This window comes from Macrotis lagotis, chromosome X (genome assembly GCF_037893015.1).
Source record: "Macrotis lagotis isolate mMagLag1 chromosome X, bilby.v1.9.chrom.fasta, whole genome shotgun sequence".
In the NCBI taxonomy this organism is placed as follows: Eukaryota; Metazoa; Chordata; class Mammalia; order Peramelemorphia; family Peramelidae; genus Macrotis; species Macrotis lagotis.
Window position 1 is genome coordinate 305,367,961 of NC_133666.1, and position 22,831 is coordinate 305,390,791.

Consider the following 22,831-nt stretch of genomic DNA (forward strand, 5'->3'; position numbering starts at 1 on the left):
GATTATTATTGCAGTATCAAACATGACTACCAGAAGCCCTGAATTAGACAGGACCCTAGAGAATCTCTAGTCTTAACTTCTTTTTTTTTTTTTTAAACTTTTTTGCAAGGCAATGGGGTTAAGTGGCTTGCCCGAGGCCACACAGCTAGGTAATTATTAAGTGTCTGAGGTTAGATTTGAACTCAGGTCCTCCTGACTCCAGGGCTGGTGCTCTATCCACTGTGCCCCTCTAGTCTAACTTCTACTGGATGCTGGTATATTCCTAAATATCCTTCTGAAACGGTCAGTGAGCCTTTACTTAAACTCAAGGGGATTCTATTGAACAGCATGAAACAGCTCCTTATAGTGAGCCCCAACTTTTCTCCCTTTAGTTTCCACCCACAGCTCCCAGTTCTGCCCTCTGGAAATGTAGAGAACAAGCATCTGCTCTCTTCACATGAGAAGCTTCAAATACTTTGGAGCCCCTGCTCTGCCCTTCCCCCCAACTCTTTTCTCCACAGTAAACATCCCTTGTTCCTTCAATCAGCCCTCATTTGCCATGGTTTCCAGACCTCCTCACTGCTGTGGACATGCTCCAGTTTAATTTTCTTAATGCCCCTTTATCCCAAGGCATTGAAGCAGATGGGGATCATTTTTCAAACTCTTAGGCGGGCAGGGGATTTTGACTAGAGGCAGAACTGCTATTTTGGGGACTATGAGGGGAGAGCTCAGTTAGCTTTAATAAACATCTGCCAGATAAGGCATATTTGACAACAGGTGGCAACCCAGGCAAAAGGACTTCTAATAATGATCAAAATAGCAATAATTCACTTTTGCTCTTGTTCAGTCATGTCTGACTCTATGTGACCCCATTTGGAGTTTTCTTCAAAAAATATTGGAATGATTTCCAGTTCATTTTACAGGTGAAGAAAGTGAGGTAAACAATGTTAAGCAACAACTAAAGTCCTGACTCCAGGCCTGTCATTCTATCCACTGTACCACCTAGCTGACCCAAATCATCTTTACCTAGTATTTTTATGCTTGCCAAATATTTTCCTTACATAAGTAAGTAGCACAGTCAATATTATCCCTTTTTTGAATATTAGTAAGTGAAAGCTCAGAGTTAAGTGACTTGCTTAAGGTCATACAACTAGCACTATCAGTACTGGAATTCTAATAGAGGTCTTCTGATTTCAAGCTTAGTTTTCTTTCTACTATGTCATGCAATGTCCAGTTATTATTAAGATGTCATTTAGAATTTTGGGGTGTATTCAGACCTGAGGAAATTATCCCTTTGATTGAGGGTTTCCTAATTCATGATGGGCAGATTCTGGAGCTAAGAGTGAGGCTGATAACTGCACAGCTCTGTCTCATTTAAATTCAATTCACTTGTAAGTCAAGACATTACCCTTCTCCAGTATCATTGCTCCTTTTCAAGAATGAAAGCTGAGGGGCAGCTAGGTGGCACAGTGAATAGAGCTCTAGCACTAGAGTCAGGAGTACCTGAGTTCAAATCCAGCCTCAGACACCTAATACTTACTTAGCTGTGTGACCTTGGTCAAGTCACCTAACCTCATTGCCCTCCCCCCCTAAAGCTGAACTACAACAAACAACAATACCTCTTAGATTATTATGTTAATCTTCTTCTTGCAACAAGATTATGTTCATTCCTCCACACAAAACAATTAAAAGGCATCCACAATCTCTTACTACTTTTATTTATTTAAGGCAATGGGGTTAAGTGACTTGCCCAAGGTCACACAGCTAGGCAATCCTTATGAGTCTGAGGCCACATTTGAACTTAGATCCTCCTGACTACAGGGCTGATACTCTATCCACTGCACCACCTAGCTGCCTCCCCCCTTACTACTTCTAAAACTTTATTTTCTTTTTCTTACATGAACCACCTGATCTGGCAAATTGGCTCATTTGTTATTCCTTGAACATGCCATGTATATTTCTATATGGATTTCCTTTACTTGGAATTCTTGCTCCTTCCTCTCCACATGTACAAATCCTGCTCTTTCAAGGTTGCTACCTCCTCTGAGAAGTCTTCCTCAGCCTCTCTTTAATTGGTAGAAAGAAGAATGAAGGAAGGATTTTTATGCATCTACCTTTACAAATATTATTTCATTTCGTCCTTACAACAACCCTTGGGAGGTGGGTTATACTATTCCCATTTTATAGTTGAGGAAACTGAGGCAATAGAAGTTAAGAAATTTATCCAGGTTAGATTTGAACCCATGTTTTCCTGACTCAAGTCCCAGTGCTCTAACCACTGTCATTCCCTGGTTGGCTTCCTCCAGCACAAATTACCTATCACTTACTTGGGCTTTAGTCTGTGCCATCTCCTTTAATTATTCATCTTTTCATGTCATGTCCTGTTTCTCCATCAAGGATAGAAGGCTTCTGAGGCCAGAGACTATATTATACAAGTGAGGTCTATCTCACTAGTTTCTAACATAGCATTCTACACGAAAGTACTCAATGTACAATGATGGTAATGTAAAAATAACTTGCATTAATTGATCACTTTAAGGTTTGCATAGTGCTTTCCTCATAATGACTCTATGAGTCAGGTTACTATTGTTGTCATTTTGCATGAAAAATAAAAGACTTCAGAGGGATTAAGTGATTCACCTTAAATCACACAGAAGATAAATTGAAGAGCCAGCTTCCTTGACTCTACATTTATGAAGATAATGAGAGATAATAGTGATGGGTTTTCTCCTGGCACTAAAACTGATTTTCCTGGTATAGTCTTGAAGATGGTCTTGAGATTTTAGGGATCCAAGTGAGTTGCAGTATCCCTATTGGTTGTGGGGATCAACAACTTTCTATCTTCAGTGGAATCACAAGCAGCAAGAAAAGTTCTTTGTCCTATATTGTTATTTCTTTTTTTAATTTCTTTTTATTAAAGATATTATTTGAGTTTTATAATTTCCCCCTCAATCTTACTTCCCTCTCCCCCCACCCACCCCCATGGAAAGCAATCTGTCAGTCTTTACTTTGCTTCCATGTTGTACCTTGATCCAAATTGGGTGTGATGAGAGAGAAATCATATCCTTAAAGAAGAGACAAGAAGTCTAAGAAGTAACAAGATCAGACAATAAGATACCTGTTTTTTTCTAAATTAAAGGGAATAGTCCTTGTACTTTTTTCAAACTCCACATCTCCTTATCTGGATACAGATGGTATTCTCCTTTGCAGACAGCCCCAAATTGTCCCTGATTGTTGCACTGATGGAATGTGCAAGTACTTCAAGGTTGAACACATCACTCCCATGTTGCTGTTAGGGTATACAGTGTTTTTCTGGTTCTGCTCATCTCACTCAGTATCAGTTCATGCAAATCCCTCCAGGCTTCCCTGAATTCCCATCCTTCCTGGTTTCTAATAGAACAATAGTGTTCCATGACATACATATACCACAGTTTGCTAAGCCATTCCCCAATTGAAGGACATTTACTTGATTTCCAATTCTTTGCCACCACAAACAGGGCTGCTATAAATATTTTTTGTACAAGTGATGTTTTTACCCTTTTTCATCATCTCTTCAGGATATAGACCCAGTAGTGGTATTGCTGGGTCAAAGGGTATGCACATTTTTGTTGCCCTTTGGGTGTAGTTCCAAATAGCTCTCCAGAAGGGTTGGATGAGTTCTCAGCTCCACCAAGATTTCCCACATCCCTTCCAAAAATGATCATTATCCTTTCTGGTCATATTGGCCAATCTGAGAGGTATGAGGTGGTACCTTAGAGAAGCTTTATATATTGTTATTTCTTGCTCTGTTTCTTTACAGGGTGATCAATTATTACAAAGGGAGAGCTATGGCACCATGGAAAATAAGTATCTTAACTTGGCATCCTCATTACTTGTGCCTCATATTGCTTTAATTCAAGAAATGAGAAATCTGAAGTAGAAAAATGTCTAAGACCCACCATTGAATTCCTGAAATGGAATGATAAGTAAGGACTTTTTCAGTTCTAGATCATGCCTTGGGAAGCATCTGTTCCAAAAAGCAAAGGGGGGGGGGGAATCCTCAGTCTGGAAAAGATCTTAAAAATCATTTGGTTCAAACACTTCATTTTACAGATGAATGTCAAAGAGATGAAATGATTTGCCTAAGGTCATATTATTGACACATGGCAGAGTTGGGCCTCAAAGTCAAATCTATTGACTTCAGGATGCTGTGGCTCTGACTGTGGTACTGATTATAGTGGTAAGAAGCAGTTGGGGCCTGAGCTCCTTGGAGAATGAAATGGAGGAGATTGTGTGTCAAAAATGATTCTCTGAGAAAACCTCATTGATCACTCCAGGGAATTTTCCAGTTAAATGAAGTAACTTATTAAAATATCCCTAAACAATTGTTTCAATTGGGAAGACTTACAATAACTGGTAACTGAATGCACAACAGGCACACATATAAAGGCAGAACCAACAGAACAATTAACCACATAATAATGTAAAGGAAAACATTACTAAAAAACAACAAAATCTGATCAATGATTAATTGTAACTTCAGAGAACTCATGATAAAGTAAAGAGATGGTAGCCAATAGGGGGAAAATGAAGCTTACATTTTCAATGCACTGATTTATTCTGTTTATCTGTATTTCTTTAGTTCTAGGGTATATGTGTGTTTGTGTGTATATGTTCATTAGACAGTGACAGTGGTATAAAAAAGAGGATGATAAAACTGAAATCCTCATATTATTTTCAAAAATAAAATTTATTTTAAAAGGAAAACATTTATTTTGGATGAAAACCTTCTTTAAATTCTTACATACTGGACATTGAACATATTTTTACCTTTTCTTTAACACTTCAGCTAATTGTTAAGATCTATTATCATCTATTAAAATCCAATCCAACCTGAATCAGGTCCTGTACTAAGCTATAGTGAAAAGATGCCCCCAGGAGCTATAAAGGTGTATAAAGCTATTTACTTTTTACTTAAATCTGCTTTTTATGGGGATTCTCTCCCCTCACTCAGCATCAGAACACAAATTCTTGCTTTTGGTTGCATTTGGGATGCCCTGCCTCTAAAATTACCATCAAATACCACTGGGGCCAGTCAGTGGTTCACAGATGCGCAACCTCTGAACTAGGTCATTAAATAAGTTTTGAAAATTGTAAGTAGTTAGGAAGGATGACTTAGCAAGGTAAGGGAGCTGCTCATTCCCCAGTGGCAGGACAGCTATTTCCATTCAGGAGGGACAAATTATCCAGAACTCCCAGAGACAAAAAAAGTCTCTCATAAAGCTCAGCTACCTTCACTGTTGACTTCTGGGAGCAGTGTTCTCAATGGCTTTTTCACTTCCCAGGTGCTGTTGATGAAGGAGGGCATCACTCTCAGCAGTTCATCTTTGTCTTCTTCCCGGATTACTGGGATTGTCTCCAGGATAAGCTGCATCTGCTCCAACTCGTGACCCCCTGAGAAAGGAAATATGAGAGAAATTACATCTGTCAAAAAAGGCCTGGGTTCAAAGAGGAAGGTTTGGGATCTCTGAGAATGGTAGCTTGGTACAATGGGAGAACCTGGGCCTGGAAGTCAGGAGCCTTATATTCTTATCCTGACTCCTTCCAATTAGCGGTCACCTTTTGCAAATCATGTTTTCTCTCTGAGTCTCTGTATCTTATCAAATAAAGGAGGTGGATCAGTTAATCCCTAAGAATTTCCCTTTCAGTTCCATTCTCTGCTTGGCACTATGGGAAGACTGCTAGATTTTGAATTAGAGGACACTGGTCTCAAATCTAGAGTCTGCCACTTCTGCCACTGCAACCTTATAAGAGTTACTTAAGCTCTGAGACTTAGGTATAAAGTGAGAGACTCCAACTAAATGTCTTCCTAAGGCTCCTCTAGTTTTTAATCTATGATCTGATTATTCTAAATTACAGGCTCTGGCAAAGACAGTGTTCCAAGAGCCCCAAGTTGACTTTCCAAGTATATAGCTTCATATGTCTCTCTCTGTCTTCTTTGTGCCAAGAGAGAAGTTGCTAACTATAAAAACAAATGTGACACTGACAATTCATGATCCAATTAGGTGATTTTTTTTAACACTCTTAAGTAGAAAAAAATCAGCAAAAAGTCTATTCAGTGATTAAGATGTACTTCAGCCAACAGAACTAATATCACTTAAAAAAACATTTATTATCCAAATGTTTGGTGTCACACAGATATTGCCTTGAAATTAATGCTTTGATGTTCTCTGGGAGACAGGCTTGGGGACAAGAGAGGTCAAGTCTGCAAGACAGGCAGTCAGGATCAGAAAAAAAATGCATACACAGAGGGGCACAATCCCTCATCATCTTATCTTATTTTCTTATAAGCTAGTCTTCTTATTCCTCATTTCCCACTTTTGCTAATTCTTTTCTTCTTACCTGGAAGAGCCTTTTCACTTTATAGTTGAAAGCACCTCCTCCATGAAGCTTTTGCAGCTTAGCCCAGTTTTAAATACTTTCTTCCCTTCATTGAACTGCCAATTGAGATGAACAGATTTAGAGAGATTTCTATGCCTCATGTTCATTTGGACTATTTATTCCTGACCTGTGGTAGAACCTTCAAAACTTGTATTGGTCAGGTGACCAACACAGTTGGACACAGTGTACCTTGACTCTGACCCAGTGATGTCATTTTGGTCCTCTTGTAGAACAAAGGACAATAATCACAGTGTGCACCAAGCCAATCTAACACTTGACTGACCCACACAAGGTCTAATATTATATTCGAGTCCTTTTGGATATTGTGTAATTTTGAAAAATAATGTAGATGGCTTTTATAGGCACAGTTCTAGACAAGCCTAGAGCAAAAGTCAAAAGAATCTGATATCTTTTCTTTTTTGCAAGGCAATGGGGTTAAGTGACTTGCCAAGGTCACACAGCTAGGCAATTATTAAATGTATGAGGCTGCATTTGAACTCAGGTACTCTTGACTTCAGGGCCAGTGGCTCTATCCACTGCACCACCTAGCCACCCAAGAATCTGATATCTTTTTTTTAAAAAAAAAAAGGAAGATGAGTGACTCTGCCTATCTACATCCCCTTCTGATATAGGATCTATCCCATACTGATACAGGACATAAATTACATAGCAGTTGTAAGAATGAGAGGATTGAGGACAAAAAAAGTTCTTTGGAGGGCCTCATTGGGTCACCGAAGGTCAGTTAATGATACCCCAGGGAGCTTGGTAAGGAGACCTAATGCTTCTTGAAGGAAGAATCAATGACCAGACCTCTCAGTATTTCTGACTCATTTCCACATTAGTTAAGTTTCAAAAAACTAGGGATTCTCTGAATCTCTTGCTCAAGTGGAGGGAGTCTTTGCCTAGGAATTAGTTGGTTCTAGTCCCTGCTCTGACCCTAAACCTCTGTGACCCTTAATTTCTTTATTTGGAAAATAAAGGGCTTCAGCTAGGGTTTGGACTAGGTTAGCTCTAAGAGTTCTCTAAACTCTGAGATTTCAGGAGCCTATATTTGTTCCTTAAGTGATCCTGAAATTTTCTGCTTTTCCAACATTCTTGTACTATATATGTACATTTCTTGTACTATAGTCTCAATTAACTCCTTAATGAAAACAAATTTTAAAGGTACAAAAATTCAAAAGTAACAAATTAAATTTCTCACATCAAGTTACTTTACAAAAGTAAAATCTAAATGAATAAAAAGCTTAAGAAACAGGACAAAGTTTATAAGAAAAATGGGAAACTGACTGAGGGAGTGCCAATGTTATCAAAGTATATAAATGGAAAACATAGTAGTGCTTCCTAGTTGATCATTACAAATTCAATAACAAATCTAAAAAAATCACGAAAAACTATTTACAATTAGGATTCTTTAGCAGTATGGACTTCATTTAAATATTAATGAAAAAGTTTTCACTCCATTTCAAAGTCATGTTTTGATATACAAAAAAGCCTGCTTAAGTTAAAACATCTATTGAAGCCTAAAATTAGCTGGGTGAATTTGTGCAAGTCACTTAACCTTGAACATTGATTTCCTCAACTGCTAATTGGGGATAAGAATCCTTATCTATTTCACAGGCTGAAAATGTGTCTGGAAATGCTGTATGTAGTATGTATATGGAATGTCTATGAAACTGATATAGTTCAAAGAGATTGTTATTTTGTCCAGGATGATAGTTCTGATCCAGCTCTGACATCCACTCCCTGATCCTCCCCCAAGTCCTTAACATATTCCTTTGGTCTTTGCCTTCTCTTCTATACAAAGGTAAACTTTGTTTTCCATCAGGTAGGAAAGTAAATAAATGAGTAGAAGTGGGATCCCAGAGCCAAGGTCCCCCCCACAGAGCTTTCCCAGGTCACTCACAAAGGGGCTATGTTTCCCAGACATTAAGATAAGGCATCATTTGACCTTCTCTGCTTATCATGCTGGGTGTCATCATTATACCCAAGCTCAGACAATAGCTCTGGTATGCCCTGTTGTTGGATATTCCAGAGTTGGATTGGATCCTGTGCAAACAAACTTATCTCTGCCATCCCTAAGGGCCTCCACTCTGTTACCAAGTGGGGCCAGTTCACTTGGTGAGAGTTGGTCAGCCTTCCTGAAGTCAGCCTAATGCAGGGAAGCCCTGAGTATCACAAACTCTTCCACAATATTAACCGACTTTGGACCTATGTAAGTGGAAGATACAAAGTCATAGTTGGGACTTGAAGGACAATTATCCAGAGATAGCCCCTTTCAACTCTCACTTCCCTATGAGAATTCTATTTCAGTGACCCCCTTAACATATCTTTACATATTCTCTTTCCAGTATTAGTTTTCTTGGCCCAGAATATTTTCCCCTTTCTTCTGTGAGTCTAAGTCCAAGCAATCCTTCAAATTCCAGTTTAAATGTGGCCTTCTCCATGAAGTTTTCCCTGTTCTTTCCAATCTCTCTTTCCTTTGGACTCTAACAATATTACTTGTGTACTGCTCAGAACCTGGAACATGCCAACTAGAGTAAAAGTATTTTAGAATTAAGAAGGAGCTTAAATATCAATTAGTTCAACTTTCTCACTTTAGTTATAGTGCCCAAGGTCACATATATAGTAAGCCTCAAATGTAGGATTCCTACTGTAATCGCCTTCCTCGAGAGACAGTGCTCTTTCTACCATACTAGACTATTACCCTTATCTTTTTTCCTATGTACATTTCTTGTTTCTTCAGCTAGACTCCAGTAGGGAGATATTTTGACCTTTTTAAATGACTTTGGCCAAGAGGGTGGGTAGTGCCTACCCCAAAGTCTAATCTAATGTCTCTCTAGAAAAGAGCAACTACTAGACTTCTGCACCTATTAACAGGCACCTGTATTCGGTTGTACCAGCAATCAGAATTACAGACAGAGAGACCAGGAAAAAATAGTAACAAGGTCCTTTGAGTTTGACAAGGCATTGAATAAACATGATCTCATTGGAACCCATTAGGTGGCTACTTAGATATTACTCTGTCTCAGAGGCAATGCCATGTAACAGCTGGAGAATTGCCTAGAAATCAGAAATAATGGGGTTCAGGTCCCACTTCTGATTCATATTGGCTAAACTTTTGTTTGATCCAGAGCCAAATGACAAGGCAGGGATGGGAAGTTTTCATGCACAAGTAGAGATATGAGTTGGGTATTAAGAGATGGATAGGAATTATCTCAGTGGTCTATTGTCAACTCTCTAAGACAATAAGCTGCAGAAACTGTGCCAATTTGACTTGGTAGAGGGAATTTCCTCAGCTGGGAATTCCTTATATCAGTGAAACCAAAGGTCCAGTTCCTATCCCTAGTCCCATTAAACAGATGAAGAGAGATACTGAGTCTCAAGGGGGTTAAATGACTTGCTCCTAATCACGTAGTGTCAAAGGCAAGATTTGAATCCAGATTTTTCCTGATTTCCAAATCCAGTACTCTCTTTCACTACACTGCCTGGTTCAGAGCCTAGAGAGCTGAATATCCAAATGTATTGTGTGATGGCAAACAACTCACCATTCCTGATTCTCTGGTTAGCAACCATCTTTCCTCAAGGACTTACCTCTCTGTGTTGCAAACATTTTTAATGTGGTGTTTTATTTATTGATGCTTGTTCTTTATTTTCTTACCAAGAATGTAAGCTCCCTGAGGATAGGGATAGTGTCTTATTCAAACTTAGTATCTTACCAGTGCCCAGTCTTATAAACAGCAAGCACCTAATAGATATTGAATGAATAAATCAAATAAATAAATAAATAATAAATAAATGTATAAATACTTGGGCTGAGCATATTCTATAGTGGTAAAAAGACATAGTCTTAAAGACCCATTGTCACTATCTATAAAATCTTTCTTATCCAATCCCAATGTAAAGGATAGCTTTTTTTTTTGATCTAGATCTATACAGTATGATGGACAACAGGCCAGAGTTTGCTGATCAACAGGGTCTTACTTTCAGGTGCATATATAGGATGTGTTGAATGTGCCTGGTACACTCTAATATTCTTTCCCAAAACTATTTTTTTGTATCTCTTTTTTTAAAAAAGTTTTTACAAGGCAATGGGGTTAAGTGACTTGCCCATGGTCTCATAGCTAGGTAATTATTAAGTGTCCGAGGCTGCATTTGAACTCAGGTACTCCTGACTCCAGGGCTGGTGCTGTATCCACTGCACCACCTAGCTGCCCCTTTTGTCTCATTTTTTAAGTTTATATTGTTAATAAAAGTTTATTGGTTAATTATATGAAAATTAAATTTAGTTAAGGTTGAGTTTGATAAAAACAATGTCCTTTATGACTAATTATTTGATATACATTGCCCTTAAAAATAAATGTAAATTCTCTGAGTGAAGGAATGTGTTGCATGTGCTGCTGATCCTGTGGTGGAGGAGTGGGTATTCTCGGGGATGTAGCATCTGAGACCTTGGACAGTCTTGATCATAGCTATTTATGACAAAGACAGCTTCCAGGTGATGGGGGCATAGACACATTACAATTTCCATGTCATTATTTCCAAAGACAAGACAATCCAAGGTATATCAATGTGTTTTTGAGACATCCATCTACATCACTAGGCTGCTTCCCTGGTATTTCTAACCATACTTTTTCATTCTGTCATACAAAGATAAGACTTGCCATTATTTATTTGAAATATTATATTGGCCTTCTAAGTGACATGCCTGCCTCTATTCTCTCCCTTTCTTCTTCTTATCATGCCCTTAGACTGCTTCTAGACTTATGTCTTATACACAGATCTGGTCATGTAACTCTTTTGCTTAAAAATCTTCTGTGGCTCCCTATTACCTATTAAGCAAAGTTTGAATTCTTCTCTGATGTTCAAGGTTCTCTACAAATTAGTGCCACCTTTCCTATTCAGCCTTAGTATTTATTCTTTTCCATCATATACTTTATATCTCTGACAAATTAGAATGCTTGCTTCTCCCAAATATACAGTTTTCCAATATCCAAGTCTTTTCTCTCATTATTTCCTTTTATTCTTCTTTGCCTGATGAATTCCTGTTCATCTTTTAGTATCCAATTCAAATCTCAACTCATTCAACTTTACCTTGCCATTGAATAACAATCATTTTGTTGGACTTCACATGGCATATCATATCTATACCATATAAGTGTGTGTACTTAAAATTCATAGAGAGATCTCTTATTTGGATATATATATGCATGTATATGTTATATGTATATATATATATATATACATACAGGATATTTATAACATTTGTGTCTATATTTAATGCATGTAGGAATATATATGCACACACACATATATATATTATATAAAACAGAGTAGAGGATAAATCTTACATTTAAATATCATAACATATATGTACACACATATATATCACACACACCCATATTTCTTGACTATCTGCTGTAGATCCAGGCCTGTGGTATAGAAAGAACATGATTTTGAAGTGAGTAGATGTAGGTTTAATGATGTTTTTGCTTCCTATCCCTCACAAATGATGATGAGAAATGTATTTTCTAAACCTTAAGGCATGATATCAACATATATTGTTAATTGGTACTGATCTCACTCAATCTGACTGGGTGCTGGAGAGTCAGATTTCAACCAGAAATAAGTCAAATGAGGTACATTTCCATTTAATTATTCCTTTTTATAAGATGAAATGTTGTAAGGAAAGGCAGGAACTCACCAGCAAATAGCATCTTCCCCGTGAGCATTTCAGCCAAGATGCAGCCAGCTGCCCACATATCTATGGCCTTGGTGTAGTTATTGGGAGAGAGAAGCAAGCGTGGAGATCGATACCATTTTGTGACCAGCCCTTCTGAAAGATAACCCTGGAAGAGAAAAAGACAAAAACATCAGACCAACAAGGAAGTAACACCTCCTGAGATAACACTTCTTCCAAATCTTCTAATGGCCCAGTCTCATATAGGAGACATGGGAGTGAAATAGGAAGAACTTGTCCTTTCTGTCTCTTTCTGGTTATATGGGCAGGAAGATGGAGGCAGTTGGTGAATCATGGCTCAGATCTGCGGTCAGTCATGGTGCTGGACAAAGTCAGGTAGAGGGTCTTGGTCTGATACATTGATCTTAGAAGTTTTTGGTAGAATTATAGAATCTGGGAGTAAGTAAAGAAGTCAAGTCCAGAGAAAATAGCAGTTATGGAACAGCTAACTCTTTTCCTTTCTTTCTTTTCCTTTCTTTCTTCTCCTTCCATCCCTTTCTTTTCTTTCTCTTCCTTCCTTCCTTCCTTCCTTCCTTCCTTCCTTCCTTCCTTCCTTCCATCTATCTATCTGTAAGTGACTTGCCCAAGGACACACAGCTATGTAATTGTTAAATATATGAGAGCGCATTTGAACTCAGATCCTCCAGACTCCAAGGCTGTGCTGTATTCACTGCACCACCTAGCTGCCCCATAGCTAACTCTTTTCAAACACAGAAGATATTTAAGTCAATTTTACACAGCACTTGGTGATCTGGTTGGCAAATCAGTTATAGGCTAACTTTTCAACTAGAGAATTCAGTGTTGTTAGGTTAGAAGAGTTGATGGTAGGAGTTTGTTTCCTTAAAGGATGTTTAAGAAATTATAAAAGAGACTAGAAATAGTCACAAGAGAGAGAACACTGAAGAGTTATCAACCAGAATTGGCAGTGCATCATAGTAGAGTACTGAACTTACAGTGTTGGCAGAATGAGCCAATTTGGAGGAGAAGCAAGTAATGGAGCACTAGATTAGCTGTACATAATGGTGGAGAGAAGGGACATAAAAAATGCTATTCCAGGATAGCCTGGCTCAAAATTATCTGGATGGGAACCCTTGGTTCCAAAGGAAGACTAACACATTAACTCACCATCCACCACAAATTAGATTATTGGGGAACCATAGATTTCATGGGCTGCTAGGTGGCATGGTCTATGGTATGCTGGACCTGGAGTCAGGAAGACTCATCTTCATGAGTTCAAACTGGCCTCAGATACTTACTGTGTGACCTTGAGCAAGTCTCTTAATCCTTCTTGACTCAGTTTCTTCTTCTTCAGAATGAGCTGAAGAAGTAAATGGCAAAAATGCACTCCAAATCACTTCACCAAAAAAAATAGGGTCACAGAGTCTGAAACAACTAAGCAACAACAAATAAATGGGTTTAGCTAAAATTAGAGACCATCCTGTCCCATTCTATTTTTTGGAGGAGAGAAGAGAATCTTAGAGAGGACAAAGGACATCACTCACAGTTACTACTATAGGAAGTAGCCATGATTCAATCACACCTTGTCAAGCCCCCAAATCCAACACCTTGTCTACAACACCATTCTCTATTAAATCAGTCCCCTGAGGGTGGGAAATGAGACAGACACAATTTTCAATGGTGTGTTAGAAAGACACAAATAAATTTAATTAAACAAATATTTATTAAATATGTACTGTGGGCAAATATTAAGCACCCAAGACATACAAGATATAACATGAACTATTCTCTAAGGATGTCCATGAATTAAGCCACTGAGTAGCAAGGGGATAAGCCAGGGATTCTATGGAGAGGACAGTGAAAGGGGAAGAAGGGTAAACAAAGAGATAGAAGCTCCATGAGAAAACTGTACTTTTCTAGGATTGCCTTCACTGTTCTCTTACACATATCTCTCCAAAACCAAACTGTCCTATTAGTTGTTCTCCAAACATATCTTATACTTTTGTATCTCCATACTTGGGCACATACTATTCCTTCCTCATTGGAAAAGCCCACTCTTCCTCCTTTTGCTCTATTCCTACCTGTTAAAATCTTACTTGTCTTACTTCTCTCTATCTCTGAAACTAGAAACCACTATATTATCTGTCACCTGGTTTCTAAGATTTGGAACTCCAGGCAACTTTGGACTCAGTTCCTCCCTCAGCTCTCATATGTAGTCAGCTAATGAGTCAACCTATTCTATCTCTTTTGTCATAGTCATTCTCACCTCTCCATTTCCACTGCCCTGACCCTACCAGACGTGGTCATTAACACCAACCTGAATTATTATAATAATCTACTAGGTCTTTCCATTACTTCCTGGTTCCTTCAATCTAGCCTTCATACATCTGCAGAAGAATCTTCCTTCTGCACACTACTAAAATGATAATAATGATGGTGATGGGAGCAAACATTTCTGTAACTTCTATAGAAATGTTTGCTTTCATAAGATAATATATTATATACATAATACATAATAATGAGAGTGAACATTCATATAGTAGTTATATAAATGCTAGCTCAGATAATGGCATAATAATTATAATATATAAATGTTTAATAGTTTTATATGTAAATGTAATATTATACAAGAAATAGTATATATTTTAAAATTAAAATATAATAAAATAATTAGAGCTAACAGTTCTATAGAAGTTGTAGAAACTGTAACAGTTTCTTTAGAAATGTTAACTATTATTATGCAGACAGAAGAAATCATAATGTGTAGAATGTTAAGGTTTGTAAAGACTTTACATACATTATGTTCATTTAATAGATCTGGCCATGTCACCCCTCTGCTCAAACCTTTCAAAATCTCACTCTGATGCTGAAAATATGGTCCTTTTATCCACTAAGTTCATATTCATTACCTGATATACAAAGTCTTTGATAACCTGGCACTACTGCACCTTCAGCCAATTAATCAACATGTATTAAGTACCTACTGTATGTCATAGCCTTATCACAGATTATTTCCCTCTATATTTTTGTTCTTCAGTCATTTAAATCATTTCTGCTTCTTTGTGATCACATTTGAGTTTTTTCCCAAAGATACTGAAATGGTCTGCCATTTCCTTTTCCAGTTAATTTGATAGATGAGGAACTGAGGGTTAAGTGACATAGCTAATAAGTTATCTGAAACCAGAATTGAACTCAGGAAACTGAATCTTCCTGACTCCAGGGCTGGTTTTCTATCCATTGCACCCTCTAGCTGTCTTGCACTTCTCTTCAAGCACTCTATAATCAAGTTAAATTGGACTGTCTTCCAGACTTGTCCTATACTTTCACTTCTGGGCTTTGGCTCATGCCTCCATCAAATGTTACCTTCCTCATGAAGTTTTTCCTAATTCTCTTTATTGGTTTGAAAATTTCTCTTGAGACTTTACATAGTACTTTGTTTTGTCCCTTTCTAAAAGTAAATAAGATGCAGTGCAGCTTGAAACCAGGAAGACTCATCTTCTTGAGTTCAAATCTGGCTTCTGACACTTTTTACCTATGTGACCTTGGACAAATCACTTAACCCTATTTGCCTCAGTTTCTTATCTGTCAAATGAACTGGAGAATCCATTCCAATATTCTCACCAAGAAAAAAACCGAATAGGGTCATGAAGATATGAACACGACTAAAAACAACAACAATAACAATAATAAATACTTCTTTTATGTCTAAATTATCAATGTTTGTGTCTGACCCTTCTGCTGGCTTAAGCTCCTTGAGGACAGAAGTTAAGTTATATCCAAGGGATTCTGTACAGAGAAGGTCCTTAAAAATGTTTGTTGAATGAAGAAATGATAATATAATTTTTTAATTCATAATTTAGTTCAAAATCACTTCTGAATTCTTTCTTGATTCCCATAGTCAGAAGTTTTCTCTCCTCCCTCTGAACTCCCAGAGTACTTTGTACCCTTATTATGATCCTTATCTTTGATACTCTGATATAATCATATATATGTGTATATACATACATACATACATACATATATATTTATATAAGCTTCTTTTTCTTTTTAGATTTTTCAAGGTTAAGTGGCTTGTCCAAGGCCACATGGCTAGGTAATTACTACGTGTCTGAGGTCAGATTTGAACCCAGGTACTCCTGACTCCAAGGCTGGTGCTCTATCCACTGTGCCACCTAGCTGCCCCCTATATAAGCTTCTTAAGGGCAAGGACAATATCTGAAAATGAGACCTGGTAGTTATATGAAATTGACCAAATATTTTACCCAAATGATCTCATTTGACCTCATAACATCTTCACAAGGTAGAAAGTGCAAGAATCATGATTATTTTTTTTTAAAAAAATTCATTATTCTTGTCATTTTGTAGAGGAGGAACCTGGAACCTGGTGAGTGAAATGATTTATCCAGGGTCACAAAGCAATAATGAGAAGACCTGGGAATTAAAATTGGGTTCTCTCTTTTTGCTGAGCTATGATTGTATAAAAGTTTCAATAGAGTGGTAAGGCTGCATTGCAAGAGTTTGAAAAAGGAATGGGCAGACTAGAAATGGAACCAGTGGGCACATTAGTCGATAAATGAGAGGGAGGTAATGAATCTATGAACTTGTCCAAAGCCATAGACCATAAAATAGAAGCTGAGGCCTTTCCAAATAATGCTCAGCAATCATCACTCTTTTAAAAAAAAATGAAACATTTTATTAGAAACCCAACAAAATATCAATAAAACAATAGCTATTTAAATTAATTAATTTTGAGAATTTTAATAGTGAAAATGTGGAGATTAAACAATAGAAGCTAAAGGTGGTGGCATGGAATTAATTTTTTTCAAAGAAAGTGAGACTGATATATGTTTCAAGGAAGAGGGAACATACCCAATGGAAAGGGAGACAATGAAGGTGTTGGGGAGAGAGGAAGTATGATACCATTTGTGCCCAGGAAGGATGATATTGAAGTCTTAGGTTTCCCTTGGAAATAATGAGAGATGTATATTCTGAAGGGATAAATGGGGAGGAGGGAAAGAATCTAAGGACATGTCCAAAGTCACAGACCCTGGAGTGAGACTAGGAGTCTTCTAAAAGATGCTCAACAATCATTCTTTTTTTTTTTATGAACTATGACCAATATATGTATTGAAACTCATTAATTTAAGTTCATAATAATAATAATTCTTTTAGACCCTTCTTTAAATATGAATATTTCTGAATTAGAACAGAGACAGGCTAATATGGTTTATTTGGAGAGCACATCATCTTGGGGAAGTTTGTACTTTGTTTTGATAGTCAGATTATTACACAACGTGTCAGTCTGATAAGATGATGGCTGTGAAAATGCTTTTTGAACAGTACAAAACACCAAGCGAATACAATATATTATTAACATTTAGGTTAAAATTAGTTGAACAATATATGTATAATGTGTCAGCTCTGACTGAGGAGAACATCTGGTTTCAGATAGCCACAGATATAACAAGTGGCCAGGGAAATGAGTGAAGCAACCATATAGACAAATATGCCAGTAATATAGGGAATAAATCTGGTCCATTTTCTTGGATTTTTCCAGATTAAATAAAATTTTTAAATATTAGCTCAGGAGTAGACACCCTAAACTTGTTAGGAAGGCCTCCAGATGGCTTATAGGCAGGAGTTCAGAAATTACCCTCCAGCAACCCATCTGCCTGAATCTGTAGCATAAAGGGTATTCCAGCTTCATCCGGATTAGAAGAGCATCTTACAAAAGGATCTAATGCATTCAGATGTTTTGGGGAAGAGAGTAGTCCTTTCCCACCCCCAACCTGAACAGGGGGCCTCATAGACCAGTACTATTCCCAAGCTGGTGGCGCCAGTGCCCTGGCTCATCCATCAAGCATAAACAGGGGATACAAGCTGGGCATTGTCTGAATGTAGGGCATGAGAGGACAGGCAGAGGCAAGCTCCAAGTATACTGGGTATGGGCACTGTTCTGAGAGGACCACAAAGTTGCTTACCTCAGCAGATGACCCAAACATCCTTAGTGACTGAAAATGAAATGTGAGGGGGTAGGGCTGGGAAGCTTTCTGCCATTATTCTGCCTCTTCATCTAGTCCTGCCTTGCCATCACTCTGGGCAGAGAAGGAACTCTAGATCTGAGTAGGAAGCCTGGGAAAGTTGGGTATGGTTTCTCTTCTGAAGATCCCATTTTTTGAGGCTTCTAGACCTCTCTTATCTGACAAGATTCACATAAATTCATGGGATCTTTCTAATCATTGAGGAGCAAGGGGAAGGGGTGTAAAACATTATTGGGATACAAATTAGCAATGATTGTCCTAGGAAAGATAGGATTGTTACATAGAATGAATTAAAAGAAAAAGTATTAAAGTTATATTATTTTTGATGGAGGGCATAGCCTCTTATTAAAGAATTGTACTTTGGCAGAATTCTTTCTGGAATAAATTGATCTTCTTTCTCCTTTCTCTCTCCTTTCCTTTCCTCCTCTTTCCTCTTTCCTTTCTCTCTCTCCTTTCTCCTTTCCTTTACTCCTCTTTCCTTTTTCCTTTCCTCCCTCCCTTCTTTCCTTCCTTCCTTCCTTCCTTCCTTCCTTCCTTCCTTCCTTCCTTCCTTCCTTCCTTCCTTCCTTCCTTCCTTCCTTCCCTCTCTTTACCCTTCCCTCAGTTCAATTGAAGGCAGCTTGTAGAAGTAGATAGAACTATGTATTTGGATTTATGGGATGTGAGTTTAAGTTTTAGTTTTACTACTTCACCTTAGGTGAATCACTTCATGACTTTGAGTCTCAGTTTCCTTAATTATAAAATGAAAGGACTCAAGTTTATGAACCTACAAAACCTATATTTCCTTGTACATATAGCTTCAGGTTGTCCCTTTGAGATATAAAACCCTTCTCCTTTAAACTTGACATGATTTATAAATGTATGTTGGGGTCAAGGGATAGTGCAGTATTATTTAGTCCACACTCTCCATCTACTCTTCTCCTTCTCTCCTAGGGGCTTTGACTATGTTTCAGGGGAAGAGCTTCTGAGGATTTTACAATCAGGGCTAGAAGAGTTCTTAATCAAACCATAGTCTAGAATCCCATTTATTCTTTGGCTCTGCAGAGACAGGTTTTCATAACCTCGAGGAAAACTGTTAGTTTTTATGGCAACTAGTTCTTCTCCCAGGTAGAAGAGGAAAGAAGAGAAGTTCAGTGTGGGTAGAACCAGGTGGGAATGCTGATCCTGAACAAATAGCTCCCTTTCTCTGGGGATAAATTTTTTAATCTGGCCTATATGGTCTCTAAGAAGCCTTCTGGTTCTAAAACCCACAATGTCTCTCAGGATAGCATTTTTAATCTGTTTCAATTACAGCAGCACAAGGAAAGACCAAATCAAAGCAAAGAAAACAACAAGCCACCATATTTTCATATTTCTGACTCAGCAGAGAATTAAACTCATTTCCATGAAGATGTGCAAAAGGGAAGCTGACATAAGAACATGATTTGCTCAGCCTCCTCTTTTATTCCTCTGTTAGTCACCCCCCCACATTCTTATTTATGTTGCTTAAATTAACACAGTAAATACCATGAAATTAGCTTGTCACAGAGTTTTCATAAACTCCCCAGGATGAAAAAGTTCTGATTGGCCAGAAAAAATCTTGTCTTCCCTTAAATCTTCCCCTGTTTCCTGGATGGAAGAAAACTTTCTGGAAAGTGACTGAAAATGAAGTGTGAGGGGGTAGGGCTGGGAAGCTTGATTGATAAGTTTGGTCACTGATTAAATGAAGAAAAGTCCTCTTTATTCAATCCATGTTTGGGAAGATGGAGAAAAAGGAAGAGGGAGTATATAAATGTTCCATCAGAGACAGAATAAAGGTAGGCATCATAAAGAAATGTGATATATGGGGACAAAAGCAAAGGATTTTGGATCCAGCAACTTAAAGCTATATCTAATGGGGAAGGAGGGGGGAGAAAAGGGTAAATCCAAAATACAAGCCAGTTTCTGAATTGGCATTCTTTTTAGCATTTACTTAGTCTTTCTGGATCTTTCCAGTTGTTAGTACTTCTCCCTTCATCTAAGATGCATTTATTTTGCATGTACTTTTTTTTTTTAAATGTGCTTGTGGCTTTCCCTGATAAAATTTAAACTTCTTGTGGGCAGGAAAGTATTTTATTTTTGTCTTTATATCCCTACAATCTTATATAGAACCTGGCACATAGTAAGTATTAAATAATTGCTGAAATGATGTTTGGTTAAGAAGATGATATAAAAGACTCCTCCCTGAGGAGCCCAACTCTTCCATTAAAAACTAGTGAAGGGGCAGCTAGGTGGCGCAGTGGATGGAACACTGGCCCTGGAGTCAGGAATACCCAAGTTCATCTGACCTCAGACACTTAATAATTACCTAGCTGTGTGGCCTTGGCTAAGCCACTTAACCCCATTGCCTTACAAAAACCTAAAAAAAAAACCCCTCTGGTGAAAAGGCACCACAAAAAGCAATGATCAAAGCCAATTCCCTTTGACACCCCCCCAGACTCTGTAATGCAATCAAACTAGCTTCTTTGCTGTTCCTCCTATAAACCATTCCAACTCTCTACTTGAGTGGTATTATTTGCCCTTATTTTCAAGAAGACCATGACATCAGGGAGTGATGCCATGACATGCAAGTTTTTTGGATGTAAGTCAGGGAGGGCTGTGTAAAGTAGCTAGCCTCACCTTCTCCTCCGCAGCTGTTTGGGTTCAGTGACCAGGTCAACTGGAGATGACCCTGAATGCAGTTGGAGACCTTGGTCTTTTTACACTAGGGTCTTTAACAGCTGTCAATTTGGCAACACCACTCAGTGATGAAGGCTAGCTAAGAAATGAGGCAAAGAATGGTTTCTTTTACCTAGTCAAAAAAAATCAATTTGGAAGGGGAAGACCTCAGAGTTTCCAGCAAAAATAGAAACAACTGTTACTTACACTTACTCTGTGCCAATCAGGGCCAAAAAATAACCAAGTGGGGCTTGACCTGGGACTTACTCTTGGTCAGTCAATGACCAGGCCTGGTTCAACCTTTCTTGAGATGTTTCATAGGTTATCCCTAATGACGGAATTCTTTCCCTCCTTATCTCTAGTACTAGATTTTCCTGACTGTCTTTAAGTGTCAACTAAAAATTCCCCCTTCTATATGAAACCTTTCCTGATCCTTTTTAATCCGAGTACCTTTTTCTGTTGATTATCTCCAACTTAAGACATGTGTGTGATGTGTATACATTCATATCTAAATATACCTATGCATTTTGTGTGTACATGGTTGTTTGTTTATTACCTGCCTTATTAGACTGAGCTGGAACTGGGTTTTTTGGGGGGGATTGTTTGTTTTTGGGGGGGTTTGTTTTTCTTTTTTCTTTTTTTTATATCAGTACTTTGCAGAGTCCCTAGCTCATAGCACGTGATTAATAAATGCTTATTTATTAACTCACAAAACCAAAGAGAAAAACTAATACACTCTTCCATCTTATCCAGCTCTATACAAGAAAATGTCCAGAAGCCTACAGGAGCTGAGAGAGTGAATGTGAAAAACAACTGACTTTGAAGACAAATCGAAGAGATACAATGTTAGAAACACCTGTTTCTCTGAAAACCACGACTCAACAAAACACCTAAATATCATATCACATAAAATCATTAAAAAACAAAGAACAAAAACCAAACCAAAACAACAAACTACAAAGATCTATTAGAGCCAGAGGACAAGGTGAAAAACAGAAAGAATTCACTGGTTACTTCCTAAAAGAAATACTAAATGAAAATACTTAGAAATATCACAGGCAAAATCTAAGTCAAATTGCAAGTAAAAAGAAAAAAACAGTTTAATCCCAAGGAACCACAGTCAAGATCACTTCCCTTCTATATAAATTTTGGTTTCCTCGTCTTCAAAATGGGATAATATTTGCATTGTTTAACCCTAAAGGGCTACTATGAATTAGGTATGTACTTTGCAGAGATTATCAAGAAATAAAGAAATGATAGGTGATGCAGTGGATAGAGCACTGAGATATTCTCAACCAGCCTGATGCCACCTTAGTACTGGGGTGTTAACATGCCAATCCTAGAGGATTCTGGATATGTTTCCTACACTGTAGTAACAATACAAGTATAAACAACATCAGACAGAGAGAGATGATTAGAAAGGAATTAAGTGTGAAAAATATTTAGAGATTTTAACAGACTTCAAGGTCAATGAGATAATAGGATGATGTGTCAGTCAAAAGAAATAGTGGCATCTTAAGGCTGAGTTAATAAAAGTCTAATATTCTCAAAGGGAAGATGAGCATACTGTGATCAATCCTGGCTCAAGAGGCTAGAGCCTGTTCAGTTCAAGGGCCATATTATGTTGAGGGGACTTGAGTTAGGAGTCCTGAGTTCAAATCTTACACATTTACCAGTTGTGTGACCTTATTCAAGTAACTTACTCTATGATTCTCTCAGGTTTCTCACCTATAAAATGGGGACAATAATACCACCTACCTTGCTGGTTTGTTGTGAAGAACAGATGAGATAACGGTGGTAAAGTGCTCAACACAGGACTTGACCCAGAACCAGTATCATATAAATGCTATCATTATCTTATTATTATTGTCTTATTTTTATTGTTTCTACAGTTTGCTTTTCTAAAATAGGAGAGTATTGGAGTTGATGTTCTCTGAGACCTTTCCTAATTCTGAAAGTCTCCAATTCTAAATCACAGACATCATCCAACATTTTGTGCTGGGATATGCTAATTTATTAA

The 22,831-nt window shown here is 37.8% G+C and overlaps 1 protein-coding gene across 1 annotated transcript in view; it reads right to left on the reverse strand.

The window, feature by feature from the left end:
- The window catches only part of MAPK4 (mitogen-activated protein kinase 4), a 227,751-nt gene that overhangs the window by 15,429 nt on the left and 189,491 nt on the right, over positions 1-22,831 (reverse strand). The window contains exons 4-5 of the mRNA XM_074202705.1: positions 12,101-12,245; positions 5,251-5,412 (exon numbers count right to left, since the gene is read on the reverse strand). Coding sequence (XP_074058806.1) covers positions 5,251-5,412; positions 12,101-12,245 — 307 coding nt within the window. The remainder of the gene's footprint in view (positions 1-5,250; positions 5,413-12,100; positions 12,246-22,831) is intronic.